Source organism: Cryptosporidium hominis (assembly GCF_000006425.1).
Source record: "Cryptosporidium hominis TU502 chromosome 7 CHRO017042, whole genome shotgun sequence".
In the NCBI taxonomy this organism is placed as follows: Eukaryota; Apicomplexa; class Conoidasida; order Eucoccidiorida; family Cryptosporidiidae; genus Cryptosporidium; species Cryptosporidium hominis.
In genome coordinates this window covers 1-15,538 of record NW_667309.1, presented here as the reverse complement: position 1 = coordinate 15,538, position 15,538 = coordinate 1, and the positions used below count along the sequence as shown (strand labels likewise).

Below are 15,538 nucleotides of genomic sequence, written 5' to 3'. Positions count from 1 at the left end.
TGTTACTCATTTCTGACTCAAATTTAGAAATCTTATTTTTTGAAATAGATTCTAATTCTCTTAGCTCTTCCAACTGATTATTCAAACTTTTAATCTGCTTTATAAGCTTAGAACATTCTGCCTCCTTTTCAGTTAGTTGTGTCTGTTTCTGTCTCTTTTCTTGTTCCGATCTTGCTAACATATCCTTCCATTGCTCATTTGTTACAGATTCTGAATTATTCTTATTTTTAATACTCATCTCACGAGTTTTGCTTCTTCTTTTTTCATCTGATAATTCATTCTGCAATTCTCTAATATGTAGTTTCTGATCTTTGATTGTTCTTTTTAGTTCCTCTAAGTCTGACCTTCTTAACAACTCTTGTTTATATTGCTTCTCCAATTGTGAATATTCTTTCTTCAGAGATACCAGCTCTGCTTGTAAATTTGAGATTGCACTTCCATATTTTTGTCCAAATCCATGAGAATTTACTCCTAAGCTCCCACTTGTATTTATCAAAACTCCTGAATATCCATTATTTAACTCATTAAAACTCAGAGGATCTTCCTGTTGACTTCTTGATGGAATATTCTCTACATTCACTGATTTTCTCCTCAAGTCACTCAATTGCTTTTGGAGCTTTTGCTTTGAAACATTCGCTATATCTATTGGCTCATTTGATAGTCTATTGATATTTGGAAGAAATTCTAAGTTTCTTGGAGAAGTTGACTGAAAGGGTGCTCTGGTCATATTTATTTATTTAATTCAACTTGAAATTTCCAGATATCATTACATGATAATTCTTTCCTTCTCTTTCAAACTTGTCTTCTTTGCTAATTCAACCTAATATCTTCAACTGCTTGGCACTCTTTACGTTTACTTTATCCAATTGTTACTCAAAAACCACCAATACTTCTACTACTCACTCTACTATTTCTAATATTACAAATAAACCCAATCTTCCTGATAAAATTGGTTGCTAAATTAATTTCTTCTTCTCAGCCCCTTGCCAGTCTGAGAATGTTATTCAATCCACTTAAAGCCTTTAAATAAATATATTTAACAAACTCAAGTTCTAATTATTTAAAGTCTCCACAATATCCCTCTATTAGTTTTTTTGCCTCAAATTTTCTTAACTATATCCAATCTTCTCTTTTTGTAACTTTTCCTTCCATTATCTTGCAAATAATCCTTTACTGATTTTTTTTTTTTCTAACCACACAAACAGGCGGCATGCATGGCATTGTGGGCGCTAACATCATTAATACCGGTTTTTACATGCAATTAGTCTAACACGTAATGCTAATAGCAAAAAAAAAAAAAAACATGAGAAATTATACACATGCATGCAATACAAATTATAATAACCTTAAATTAAAACTATAAACTAATTAGAGCAATTTTATTTTTTTTGTCCAAGGTGATTAATCCCATCTTACGGATATTGTGAACTTCCACTAGTCAAATTGTTTATGGGATTGGCAATATTAGGGATATTGGAAGATGCTTGTCCCATTGGAGAGATATTTCTGTTATGATATTGAATATTACTATTGCTGTTTGTAGTGTTATTGTTATATTTTTGATAAAAGTTATTACTTCCGTTCGCATTGGAAACGTTTCCATTATTTACATGGGACTTGTGAATAGGGATCTGCGATTGAGGGGGATACTGATGGTGGTAGTGGGGTGGCTTAACTGAGTTCTGATGCGATTGCATTTGTAGCATTTGTTGACGAGACCTCATATTCATTCCATTTACTCCCATACCTTCTACCATATACATATTCTGGTCCAGACGTGCCCGCTCCTCCCTAATATCAATGGGTATTTCTGGTTTCTTAGCATTATACTGGTACAACCCATACATATTGCCATTATTGCCACTATTATTATTGTTATTGCTGGTACTACTATTAGTACCACCACCTACATTTGGGTCTGCTCCCCGTGGCATGTACTCATTATTTTGGATGTAACCACTAGTTATGACCTTTTGCTGCCCAATATTACCACTCATTGCATGATCTATACGTTGATTAGTATTTGTTACCATCGCAGCTCCTCCAGCTCCAGCACCAATATGGTTTCCTGAACTTGCGTTCATTTGAAGGTAATGACTACCAGGGTTACTAACATGAGTTCTGTTTACAAGATGTCCCTGGTGATGGACTTGGCTTCCCATCATATTTTGAGAGTAGTTTAACTTATCAGAGATTCTACGAACATCATTATTGTTCAAGTATTGAATATTTGAAACATTGGCAGTTGGTGAGATGGAAGAAGAATTTGTAGGAGCAGATGCAGCTGAAGTCGGTACATTGCCAATATGATTCATTTGACTACCTCCACTAATAGAGGCAGTTGTTACAGCTGAACCTGGAACAACGGAGCTTGGAACAAAATTACCCAAAGGAGTATTGGCTGTATTATTAGCAGTATTGGCGGATGCTATATTTGCAGTAGAGTTGATGGGAGCTGTTTGAGCTGTTGAGATAGAGTTAGCAGAAACAGAAGCATTAGTAGTAGTTGCAGCAGCATTAGAAGCCATATTCAAATTAACATTCAAGTGAGTATTGCTAGTAGAGGTGGTAGCGGTAGGACTCGAGGCGGAGGCTCTCATATTCTGATTTGTGTTATTTCCAACACTAACAGGAGAAACATTGTTAGAGTTTGTGGGATTTGCTACTAAATTGGTACTCTGTATACGATGCCCATTTAAATGCCCAAGTCCAGCTCCCGGACCATGGCCTTGCGCATGCATTTGACCTCCATGCTGTATACCCCGCCCATGAACCTGATTATAGTTCAAAGGGACACCAGGTTTATTACCACCACTGGGAGGAGCTGCTGCTTGGACTCCTTGCTTAGGGATAGCCGAAGGCTGAGTCGGATGCACTGTATGCACTGAATGTGGCGGTATAACTGAGTGAGAAGAAGGGAACGCATGGGATGCACCACTATGAGTAGGATAATGAGATTGCTCAAACTTTTGGACCTTAGCTGGAGGACAAACTTCATAAAAGTTGCTTGAGTTTCCTACTCCAGAAGTTCCAGGGACACTCGGCTTTCCGGGAGTTCCACTAACAGGCATAGATATGGGCATAGTTCCTGTCCCTGATCCAGGGCCAGATCCTAAGGATGGGGGATATCCATGCTTGTAAGCAATTCTCCCATGAGCGTGGGTCTGACCTACTTGGGAAAGAGGGACGTTACTCACACCAGAGGTTTCTGTAGTGCCTGGCAATACTTCTCCTCGATGAACACCAAATCCATTGTAATGCATAGACTTAAGATCTTGGCCTTTGATTTCAGTACCCGCCATAGCTGGCCTTTGGGAAGGAGGAAGTTCAGGCTTAGTCTCGCTGGTTTGTAAGTGAGGGAGTGACGCGTGAAGGCCTCCCTGATTGGTTCCTCCTCCAAGAGAGGGTTTAGAAAAACCAATGTGGGTAGTTCCTGATCCAACTCCACCCCCTAATCCAGCACCAGCACCTGCAGAAAGGCCATTCACTGAGACTCCAGAAGAGTTAGGGAAGGAACCCTGTGCGATATTGGCGCTCGCGCCATTTGATTGTGTGGAGAGAGGATGTTGAGTGTACTTGGTTACGAGCTCTTTTAGGGGAGTAAGGTCAAGGGAAGGAACCTCATCTTGAAGTGTTAGTGCAACTTTAATGTGGTTATCACCAACTCCTAAAAGAAAGCTTCCGTCTACTGATAGGTTCTGGTTGAATGGGGCAAAGTCATCAGTATCTATTCCAAGAAGTCTAGTGTCACTTAAAGGGAGCTTGGAAATAGCTGGATGAGGATCAATTTCCAAGAGTGCAGTTTCTATATCCATAATTTTCTTCAGAGCTTGAATACTATCATCCCCTATAAATCTCTTAACAGAATTACGGTATTGGATCTCAGAAAGTTGTTTATCAAAGACATACCAGTCATCTACAGTAGGAGTTCTGATGCATGGCTGAGTTGCTAGTTGTTTAATTAGAGAACTGAATGGTTCAAATCTATCAATCTTGAGCTTCTCGAGATTTTCCTTGATTGATGTCACACCTCCTTTACAAATGTCCGCGAGAGTGGGACCTTTTGGTTTAGTATTTTGGTGAACTTGGCCAGGGACTCCTCCTGGGTATGGCGGATGCCTTCCAAACTCTCCTCCCCTATAAGCCATGGCGCCTCCAAATGGGTGCCCTCCTAAGGCTCTTCTGCTCATAAAATCTGGTCCTGTGCTTGAATCTCTTTCCCCAGAAATCCCTGTTCCAGCTCCAGAAGAACCACCTATAGCACCAGGTCCTCCACTTCCTTTAGATATCCAGGGTGAATGTGAGTTTGAAAGCCTAGCTTCCATTCTTCTTGTTACCATTGACCTTTGATTAGATGGATTTGGGGATTCCATAGTTGGAGGAGATGTAGGAGTGTTATTCCAGATTGGTTGGGACTCAGGCTCAGAGTCACTAATAATCTCACCAGCTTTCTTCTTCTCTTCGTATTCCTCAACGTTCTTTATGGATTGTTCATATCTAGCCCTACTCCCTTCTAGACTCTTATCCCAAGTTTCTTCCAGAATCAAGCCCATTCTATATACCATAGTGCCTATTTTATTATATGTATAGCAATTAGTAATGATCAGCTTAATATCATCAACAAATGAATCAAAATCCTTGTACTCATCTTGGGATACTTTCTTCCTCATAGTAGAGAAGTCCATAGGGTTTTTGATCACTTGGTAGTAATCTGGAACAAACTCAGCATTAACAGGCTCCGCAAAGATCTGTTGTTTGTCTCTTTTGTATAGTCTATGGATGATTTCATACATAATATCCTTTGGCCCCTTTGGACGTTTCACTTTTAGAGGCTTATTAGGAGCTGCTTCTGGCTCAACTTTCTCTTCTGGCTCCAAAGGACGGAGTCTTGGGCGACCTCTCTTCCCTTTAGGTTTATCATCGTCTGCCCAGATTGAAGTTATACTAACTAGTCCAGATGGACCAATATCTGCTCTATTCGCATTTCTTGGAGGTCTTCCTCTCCCTCTCGGTATACGAATTTCCGATACCGCATTTTGACTAGTTTGTGTTATAACAGAAGAGGCATCCCCATCTGTCTTTTGACTGTAGGTTTTTCCCTCGCTTCTTTCGCTAGCTGCTCCTTCCTGATCTTGTTCTTGTTCACGATCTTGATCTTGTTCCTGTTCCTGTTCCTGTTCCTGTTCCTGTTCCTGATCTTGTTCCAGGTTCTGATCTTGTTCCTTGTCTAGGTCTTGGTCATATCCTGTTTCTTCTTTTCCCTCTATTTTAGGTTTTTGTGGGGAAGAAATTTCTGAATAAGACTCTTGATCTATTCCCAAAGATCTCTCCTCATCAGAGTTAGGAACTGGGTTGCCATTTGTAGTTTTATTCTCCAAGATTTCATTCATTTCAGATAGTAACTCTAATCAAAGTTTTTCCAGGGCCTGGAAGTTTTACAGGTATTAAGCAGGGAAAAACCCAAATAGGCTTGCAAAGTTCACAAATCTGAGACTTTAGCACTTGGTACTGGAAGATTTTGGTCTTGGCATAAAGTTTGCTTAGCACTGAAAGAACGAATATAAACCCGAGAGAAGAATAAACAAAAATGTTAATCTTATAATGATGAATTCCTTTGTTCTTGAAACTTGAAAGTGAACAATTAATTTAAATATTCCACAGTATTTTGGCAAAATCTCAGTCTTGGTAATAATAATCTTTAGCTTCAATCTTTAGGGGTAGCTTTAACTTCCCCTACAGAGATGAAGCTCAAATATAGACAAAAGCGACCCCACCTAAATGAATTTAGAACTTTTATACTGGGTTTGTTTTGGGAGGATCTATCTTTACCACAGTTAATTTCCTATTACGTAGAAATTCTTGAGCTAATTTTTCCCGGGCAAATTTATCAAAATTTTTTTAAATGTTTTTTTTTCATTAGTACCGGCATTTGGGCAAAATTCAATTTGGAGCCAAAAAAAAATTACCACGCTCAAAAGTGAGGGGCGAATGGCGCGCACATCAAAAATTATTTGCCTAAAGTAAAATTTTTTTTTTCTTTATATTTGCCGATAAAAGAATTCTGAGATATTAAAAAAAAAGGATTTCAGAAAGGCGCCAAACATTTTGAGGTAATTTGACAATAGCCTCAAAGAATTGATTAATAAATATTTTTTTTTTAAAAATAAAAACTTTAATCTTCTCTCAGGAAATACAGTAAATCAAAGTTTCTGAGTGATTTTAATGAGGAGTAACTTGATAACTGAAGTACTAAAATAAAGAAAACGTGAGACTGAGAGAAATAATAGTATAAGGTCTTGGGGAAGGAATTGAGCTTTGAAACGTGAAATTTGAGTAAATTTTTTTTTTTGTAATAAAGTTTTTGATGATTCCCTGACTCTACAATAAACAATTCCGAAGCAAAGATGGATAACGCTTTTAACACAAATTTATATGGCGTTTCCACTGAGCCAATCCCATCAATGATATCATTGGGTGGCTTGAATGGAAACTTAACAAGGAATAATGGAGAGAGAATAATAGAAAGCTTAGTTTCTGGTGGGGTCGATGGAAACAATACGTTGGGAAGTAGGTTTGATGGCCAGGATGACTCTGTAACAGCTGACGTTGATACGGAAGGAAGCGAGGAGTCTCATAATCAATACTGGAAGACAAAGCTTTGTTTGATGTTTTCAAAAGGAGCTTGTAAGAATGGAGATAATTGTAGGTTTGCCCATGGAAGTGAAGATTTAAGGACTCCTGTAAACTTAAAAAAGACTAAATTATGCCCATTTTGGTTAAGTTCTGCTTGCAGTATTGGAGAGAATTGTCCTTTTGCTCACGGTACTACTGAACTTAGAGTTACTAATGACTTTTATAAGACTTCAGTATGTAGATACTGGAAGATGGGTGTTAAATGCGATGCTGGAGTTTTGTGTAGACATGCACATGGAGAGGCAGAGCTTAGAAAAAAGACAAACAAACATTTACTTAGACGAAAAGATGATCAACTTCCGCCTTCAATACGAGAAGATGATCTAATTCTGCCAATAAGGAGCAACAAATTTAATGAAAATAGCCGATTTCTATTTCAAGTCCCTCCTCCCCCTCCTTTAGTATACTCAAGCTCAGGACAACCAGTCTCTTCACTAGGGAAAATGAGACAATCACACTCACATTCAAATCTTCATTCAAATTCTAGAACAGGATTGGGATTTAATACTCAATCAATACAAGCAAAAACTTTACCGCCAATTTTAAGATATATTGACCAAGAAGGTGAGGGAGATCACAGAATGAAGCGGAATTACAGCTGTGATGATATTTTTAGAAAAGGTGAATGCTTTTCAAATTCTCAATCTCATTCTAACTTACAAAACCATTCACATCCCCAACCTCTTCCACCCCAGTTTAATTCTTTCCATGATAATCAAAATAGCGATATTACAAATATTCCGTGTATTAGGGGTTCTTCATCTCTTAATAACTTAAGAAGTTGGGACTCTAACTCTAAGAGTGATCAATTGAATACGTCTCAAGACAACATTTTTGGCCTTGTTGGTCTTGATAAGGATCCTGGATTATCTTCTGCCAGTATTATTAAAAATAGGTTCCGAGATGACGACTCTGAAAAGCAGCTTCTGGACTTAAGATCAAATGAAACAGACTTATCTTCATTTTGTTCTTTGAAACGAATGGAGGATAGCTCAAATTCTTTGGTTTCTAACATCTCAGATTTGAGTTTTGGCGATGATTTTCTTGGAGGAGTATTAAATAGCAAGCTTCAAAACCATCAGGTTTTAAAACATTCTCCTGGGCATATGCTCAATAGCTTATTTAACTGTAATACTGATAATCATAGTGGTTCGGCCACGGGACATAATTGCCCACCATCAAGTATTGTTTCAGAAAAAAAGAGGGATGAGATAAACTGTTTAGACTATTTTAAGAATGTCGCAGATGTGGTTCCATCTGAAGGATTTCTTTCAAAAGTTGGTCATTTTACTAATAGCTCAGAAGTTACTCATTCCCCAATTTTGGTTAAAATCAAATTTCTAGATTCTGCAGAAATTTCCTCTCTTTCAACTGGAGAAGTCCCTGCCATTCTGATCCCTTCCGAGGATATGAAGTCTGCAAAAGTACATTTTTTGTCAATTTAAGCATTTCAAGCAAATTATTTATCCGCAATTGAAGCGAAACTTGGCTTCAAAACAGCCTGTTTGTATTATTTCTTATACTAAAATTTCAGTACAAGACTTTCATGATTGAATTTTTATCAGCAAGGTTTGTAATGTTTAACTATTGGATTTGTTCATTATTTAGAGTGGTATTTTTTTTTTTTTTTAATTTTAATTGAAATCTAGACATTTTTGAATGGTTATTGGTTAACGATCGGTACTTGTGAGAATATCAAAGCTCTTCCACTATTTTATTGATTGCTTTTTTAGTTTATTTTATATATTTTAAGGAATTATTTTCTTTTCCTCCTTTTCGTTTTTTTATTTCAAATTCATTTTACATCATTTTTTCCAATTTTTTATTTATTTTAGAACTTAATGACAAATTTGGACATGCATGCAAATTTTTGGCGCGCAAGAGTATTATTATTAGGCTTGAGACAAATATTTAATATCTATATATTAAGAAAAAGAAGATTTTGGATAAAAAAAGATGATTTTGACATATTTAATAAGGTAAATTGTAAGAAACGAGTAATATATTTTGCGTAAAATTTCTTCAAGTCTTTTGGAATTATTTTGTTTACATCTTATTTTTTCCTTTAATAGTTTTTAATTATTTTAAGATTTCGAATATTTTTCCTAAATAAGCGCCACTAATTTTATGCAGAATAATTACTAAGTATTGTTGGATGTTATTACAAGCTTTTTTTTTTTTTTTTTTTTTTTTTAAAAAAAAAAGAATAGTAAAGAGAGTTAAAGGGAAATAATGCAAAGAAACATAAGGTAAAGAAGTATTTAATAATAATCAAAAGGTTCTTTGAGCGCAAATAACAGAAAAGAGAAAGGAGGGGGGCGGCATTATTACTGAAATTAGAAAGAAAGGTTTGAAACGATACTATATAAGAAGACTTAATAGTAATTAAGTAAGATAAAGGTGAGGTAGAATAAGGCAGAACAATTATTTGGGAGGATGTATAATGGAGTGGGGCTTAGAACTGCAAGAGGTTCAGGAACTAGTGGTCATGTACAGAAGAATCTATCAGCTTATATTCCTAAACAATGGGAAAGAAAAAACAGTAAAGATGGTATAAATTCAAAATCAGGACCAAGAATTCCTCGAACAACGAGACATGATCCAGAACTTATAGAACATGAGAAATTGAGAAAGATGGAATTGGAAATTTTACAGTTTACTGAAGAACAAGAGTCAAAAGGTCTTAAAGGGGCTGACTTGGAAGAAGCTGTAGATAGAAAACGTAAAGAATTAGCTTTATTACTGAAAAATAATTCTAATTCTATTAGAAATTATAAGGATAACCATGGTAGCTTTGATTCCCGCAAAGAAATAGGATTTGTTAGTTCTCAATTTGGTGACAATGTCGATAAGTTGGATTCTAACCAATTATCTAGACTCAAAGAAGAAGAACTTAAAGTATTCAGAAGTGCTTTGGGACTAGATAAACCAACAAGAGGGAGATATAAACAAAGATATAATAACAAGAGAAGCAGGAATGGAATCACATTTAGAAACAAGATGACTAATGAAGACTGGGAAAATGAACAGGAGAGAGAGAGAAATGAGAGAAGAGAAGGAGTTTCCTCAAAAAAAGGTGATATATTTACACAGGAAGTTAATAATAAGGATGGTTTAGGTCAAAGGAACTTTGAAAACTTGAGGAAAGATTTTGGGAATTATAACAAAAACAACCAAGATAACATTGATGAATTTGAGGACGTTAATAAGGCTCAAATAAGACATAAATTAGGTCTCAAATCTCAAATGAATTCAAAATCTTATTTTGAATCCTCTCCAAAGTCACGCTCTCATTCCCATTCCCATTCCTGTTCCCGTTCACATTCTAATTCCAGTCCACACTCCTACTCTAATTCTTGTTCCTATTCCAATTCCCCATCTGGCTCCCAATCCAAATCTAATTCACATTCCAGGTCCAGATCAAATTCTTACTCTGAGTTCCAAAATTCATATTTTAACAATTATAAACAAAAAAGTTCAAAAAAAAAGGTAAAAAGAGAAGCTTATTCTAGCTCAGTAAGAAATCTTGCTGAACTAGACAGTCTTGAAAGAAAGAAAAAACATAGATATAGAAAGCCAAGAAGATCTCGCTCACCTTCTACAGTATCCAGATATAGGTCTTTTAGTAGAAGTTTATCACCACAACCATTGGCGCTGGCGGGCTAGCATGTGGTTTGCATGCAATAAGTAAAAATTGTGGAAGGGCGAAAATAGAAAAAAAATATACAAATAAAATAGAAATTTGTTTATGTAGCAGGAGATGAATAAATAGTGTCTATAAAAGTTTACCAATTTAAAATCATAAGTTTATATATGGAAATTTGTTCCTCGAGTATTTACTTCTTTGAAACTATTGATTTTTTTTTTCTATTATTTTATTTTTAGAATTAATAATTGATTGGTTTACAATCTTGATATTGTAAAAGGGTGAAGATAGAAGAGAGTTTGGAGTAAATATGGACAACAAAAGATATTCAGCTTTTAGTTTTGATACTCCAATTAAAAGAGGTAAAGATTCTCTTTCGAGTATTGACACTTTGAGGTCAGTAGTGACGACTAGAAATAATAATGAAGGAATAGATAATAAAGGTAGATGGAGTGTTGATTCTTTTGGGTCTATCGATTATCATAGGGCTGAGAGGTCTTCTTTTGGTACTCATTTAGTTCAAAAGCCTGATAATATTTTGATTCATCATTCAAAAGAGAGAAAGTTGATTATGCTATCCAATTCTGTTCAATCAATTCCAAAGTCAATATATACTTCTTTGATTAATCCCAATGATAAGCTAATAGGAATGGAAAAGAATTCTGGGGAAGATGACTTTCAGATAAAAGAGTATATGATTGATTTAATGCCAATTAAAAAGGATCAACATGATAATGATACTTTGATATTACAAGAGAAATTTGATGAAGATATTATTCAAAAAAACAACAAAGATCAATCCATACTTCCAAATATTCCATTTTCCCTATGTATCTCTTATCTTAGACAAGAAAGGAGTCAAATATGTAACAAATTACATTCAGTTTGGAAGGGATATAAAACAAGGTCAATATTAAGAGGAAGTTTACAAGGAATAACATTATTGAAGACAAGTAATAGTGATGGATTTTGTAGTTTTGGTAAGATCTATTTGGGTTACAACATACACAAAATTCTCTTATCTATTATAGACTTGTATGACCTAATATTAGATGAGGAATCAAAAGTATTTCAAGGTTCTAGTACTAATAATAATAGTACTAGTTGGTTAGATGCAATGTACGAGCAGGTTTATGATTTCAAAACTAAGTATATTTTAGAGGTTAACAATTCTTTAAAGGGAAATCATGGAAAGAAATGGGTTTCAGATATTCTTAATGCTAGAGAGACAAGTAAAAAAGATATTTCAAGGAAGCTAATAGAAAGGAAAGGTTTACTTCCTAAGAGATTTGAGACAAAATATAACGAAAAGATTCATAAAAATGGATTGTTTTACAAGTCTAATAAAATTATGGATAGGAATGATGATCTTGCTGATCAAAATTTCTCACAAAAAAGAGGAGTTGGTGGAAAAAGGTTGTTAGAAAAGGATTGTGATCAGGATAATGGAAATAAAATTTTAGAGTCTAGTAGTGATGAAATATTCGATAGTATTTATATTCCTTATAGATTGGTGAAATCCAATTCTTTGGAAGAAATTTCTACTTATTTGGGTGTAAAAACTGACAAAATATTGGAAATGATTCAAAATAAGTCAGATTCAAAAGATATGATTAATAACAAAAATAATATTATTGCAAGAGCTATTGGATTTGATTTAACTCCAGGAATAAGAAGAAAGACGGGCGAATTAGTTAGAGAACAAAGTCCATTTTTAGATAAAATAACTCCAAATACATTAAGAGAAGGAGGAAGTAATCCCAATATTTACTTTACTCCAAACAGTTTAATTCATGGATCTTGTAAAGAAGGAAATGATTGTGGAGAGTATTATACTCCAATTCAGGAGTTTGGGGATTCGATAATTGATCAAAATGAGTATGGAAGTGATGAATATAATACAGAGAATCAGGGAGTAACTTATAGAATTATTAATCAAATTAAGCCAAAGCCATATTTAAAAAGAAAAAGTAAGAGTATAGTACCATCAAAAGGAACTGATATAGAATTGGATAAGGTAACATCAAAGGTTAAAGAGCTTTATAAAGGTAAGAATTTGGTTGAAAAGAAAGTTTTAAGAAAGGTACCAGTTTCAGGGGTATATGAATTATCGGGTTCTAGAATTCCAAGTATATCCTCTACTTTGAATATTGTTTCAGATTCTCCTTCTTCAAGGAATTCTTCATCAAAAGTTTCAAGAATTCCAAAGTACACTGGTACAATCAGTCGTAATAATGTATTAAAAAACTCCCAGAATAGTAAGGGAATGGATAATAGTAGTACTCCACAAATAATTAGATCAAGATATAGTGATTTTTAAGAGTTTAGAAAGTTTTTGATTTACTTTTGCCTTTACTAGTAACAGTTATCCAACCATCTTTATCTGGAATTGATTCTTTTTTATGACTGTTCATTTTCTTTGGGGCTGAAGATGAGGAGGGACCACTAACTTCAGCTTGATTGTTATTTTTATTTGAGTTTCTATTACCTTTAATTCCAGAATTGGATTTCTTGACAACATTTGATACTTTATATTTAAGTCCTTGTATATAGATTCCTCTTTGTGAAAGAAGCTCTTGTGATTGAACTGAGTCAACTTGGATGATTGCTTCATCATTATTTCTATTGATTGCAATGGCAAATCCTTCATTACTATTTTTGAGTTGGAATGAAACTGCAGATAAGATGTCTTTATCAGATAAACCTGAATTTGCAGATAGTCCATGAATTTTGATTTGGGGTTTAATTTTAGTAGTCTTCTTACTATCTTGATAAGTAGGAAAAGTTTTAACATGATGATTTTGTTGATGGGTGGAATGTTGATGTTGTTGTTGATAGCTTATACTATGGGAATGATTTCCCGTAGTTTCGTGTCCTGTTTCATTAGTATTATTATCATAGTCTTCTGAACCTGTACTTTTTGGGGTATGAGCCAAAGAAAATGAATGAGATATAGAATGCTGATTTGAGAAGGTCTGTAAGCTACGAATACTTTTCATATCAAATGGTACTGGGAATACGTAAAAGATATTATTAAAGATTAAAAAATTATCTTTGTTGTTAAGATCAATTTGATGAAACAATTGTAAAACTTGGAAAAATAATAACCTCTCAATTCCTGAGATTACATATCCATGTATAGATACAGTAACAATATTTTCAGTTGTTTCATTAACATCCATAATTTCGACTGGAATCTTACATGTAATTGTAGGTAGACTAGAGAATAAATTATGTAATGTATCTTTTCCAAAACTTTTAATGCTAATTATTCCATTATCAATAATTGTAGATCCTTGAAGTCTTGGATTCCCACCAATAATAAAGCTTGGAATTTGCCATTTCAAATGTGGATCAGGATTACTAACATGTAAATCTATAAGAGAATTTGGTGAATCACCAAGAAGTGAGTAATAATTTGAGATAAAGGGGACAATTCTGGTATTTATAGACGATATAGAAGAAGAGCCAGTAGAACCTCTTCTATTTGGGCTTGCTGACCTACTAGATACCATATTTAATTATTCCAAAGAATTTATTTTCTTATTAAGAATTGTATGGATGTTAAAATCTTCTCCCACACTTTGTTTTTGATAACTATTCACCTATTTATTTAGTATATTACTTATAGGAACTCTAAATTCTAAACCAGTATTTATATCTTATCTTAAAATCTCAAATCTTAGTTCCTAATAATGACTATGATTACTATTTCTAGTAAAGTATTTGTAAGTAGTGATAATAATAATAATAATTCATAAAACCTTTAATCAGCGGTTCTTCTTAGAAATCTCTCCCTCGTTATATTTTTTATTTGGTATATTATAAATGACAGGATAGACAAAGCGCGCCTCATTCAAATATTTTCATGTAGAAGTAATTACATGTACAGACATAAATAACATTTAGAGGTAAATAGAGGATATATATATACATAATATATATTTATATATAAACATAATACAGTGTGTTAGTGTGTGATAAATAGAGAGTGGATATAATGTTATTTATAGATTAATTTACATAAGTTGATATTAGTAAAATAAAAAGTAGCTAGTTTTCAGTTTTATTGCGGGAAATTAGTGGTGGGGATGGGGATAGGTGTGAAGAGAAAAGATAAGTGTCTATATTAAAGTGCATGTGATTAGGCGGGAGAAAAAAGTACATGGGAGGGGTGCATGAGTATATGATTTACATGTACATGTAAATCACATGTGGGATTAGTAAGAATTAAGTTAAAAAAGTTTTTCAAGGTTTATTAAAATTTATAAATAAAATTGCATGCAGAATTTTATATTGGTGAATAAATTATACTTAAGATTATTCTAGTTGTATTGACATTATTGACAGTATTAATATTTTTGATAATTATGTGTTAAATTTTATATTACATAAAAATAATTTTTTTTTTGTAATACAAAAAAAATTATAATTTCAATTATTTAAAAAAAGATGAATAATTAATTCATTTTTTTTTTTATTTTTGACTTGAATTAAATTCAATAAAGTTAATGTAGATTTATTAGTACCGGCGTCTCGCTTAGGCGGTACATATTGCCAAATATACATAATTATTGAGCGCGTTTTTTTTTTTAATAAATAAATTTAATTAAAAAGCAACAAAAAAAAAATGAATAATTGCGGTAAATTGAGGGTTATATTTAATATTAGTAGAAATTGATGAGTGAATTATGGTAAATAATAATACAATAATTAATTATTTTTTAAAAAAATTAGAATAACAAAAGAAAAAAGGGGGAAAAAAATTTTTAAATTATAGTCAAAATATACAAGACTTCGAATATTTGGAAGGAGGTAAAATATAAATTAAGAAATCACAAGGGAAATAATAATTAAAAAAAAAAAATTAATTAATTAAAAAAAAAAGGGATATTGATAGAGTTTGTTTAAGATCTCATTTAATTCTTTTTTTTTTTTTTAATTCCGTTTATATTTTAATAGAAAAAGTTTAACTTCTCAAAAGAAAGTGAGATTATAATATATATTACATATTAGAAGGTTTGAAAATAAAATAAGTCAGACTTTATTGCAAATAATAGAAATTATTCTTTTTCTTATAATTATTAATAAAGAGATAATAAAGAAAATTTGGTTATAATAATGTCAATATATTGCGCTCAGAATAACATTATTAGTGAAAGTGATGGATTTTTAATTTCACACTTATCAGATACAAAT

General features: G+C 33.3%; 6 protein-coding genes across 6 annotated transcripts; 3 read left to right on the top strand and 3 right to left on the bottom strand.

Annotated features, from left to right (window-relative positions):
* On the bottom strand, positions 1 to 727 carry Chro.70138 (hypothetical protein; the record flags this gene model as incomplete). The annotated part of the gene is made up of 1 exon (XM_661668.1): positions 1 to 727. A coding segment is annotated over one exon (727 nt), but the record flags the coding sequence as incomplete, so codon positions are not given.
* Positions 728 to 1,412: 685 nt separating this feature from the next.
* Positions 1,413 to 5,390, bottom strand: Chro.70137 (hypothetical protein). Its single annotated transcript, XM_661667.1, has 1 exon — positions 1,413 to 5,390. The coding sequence occupies one exon, from the start codon at positions 5,388 to 5,390 to the stop codon at positions 1,413 to 1,415; it is 3,978 nt and encodes a 1,325-aa protein (XP_666759.1).
* A 1,014-nt stretch (positions 5,391 to 6,404) lies between these two features.
* Chro.70136 (hypothetical protein) lies at positions 6,405 to 8,138 on the top strand. The annotated part of the gene is made up of 1 exon (XM_661666.1): positions 6,405 to 8,138. The coding sequence occupies one exon, from the start codon at positions 6,405 to 6,407 to the stop codon at positions 8,136 to 8,138; it is 1,734 nt and encodes a 577-aa protein (XP_666758.1).
* A 991-nt stretch (positions 8,139 to 9,129) lies between these two features.
* On the top strand, positions 9,130 to 10,359 carry Chro.70135 (hypothetical protein). The annotated part of the gene is made up of 1 exon (XM_661665.1): positions 9,130 to 10,359. One exon carries the CDS (start codon positions 9,130 to 9,132, stop codon positions 10,357 to 10,359), a length of 1,230 nt encoding a protein of 409 aa, XP_666757.1.
* Positions 10,360 to 10,649: 290 nt separating this feature from the next.
* Positions 10,650 to 12,659, top strand: Chro.70134 (hypothetical protein). Its single annotated transcript, XM_661664.1, has 1 exon — positions 10,650 to 12,659. The coding sequence occupies one exon, from the start codon at positions 10,650 to 10,652 to the stop codon at positions 12,657 to 12,659; it is 2,010 nt and encodes a 669-aa protein (XP_666756.1).
* Positions 12,660 to 12,663: 4 nt separating this feature from the next.
* On the bottom strand, positions 12,664 to 13,854 carry Chro.70133 (hypothetical protein). Its single annotated transcript, XM_661663.1, has 1 exon — positions 12,664 to 13,854. One exon carries the CDS (start codon positions 13,852 to 13,854, stop codon positions 12,664 to 12,666), a length of 1,191 nt encoding a protein of 396 aa, XP_666755.1.
* Positions 13,855 to 15,538: the final 1,684 nt, after the last annotated feature.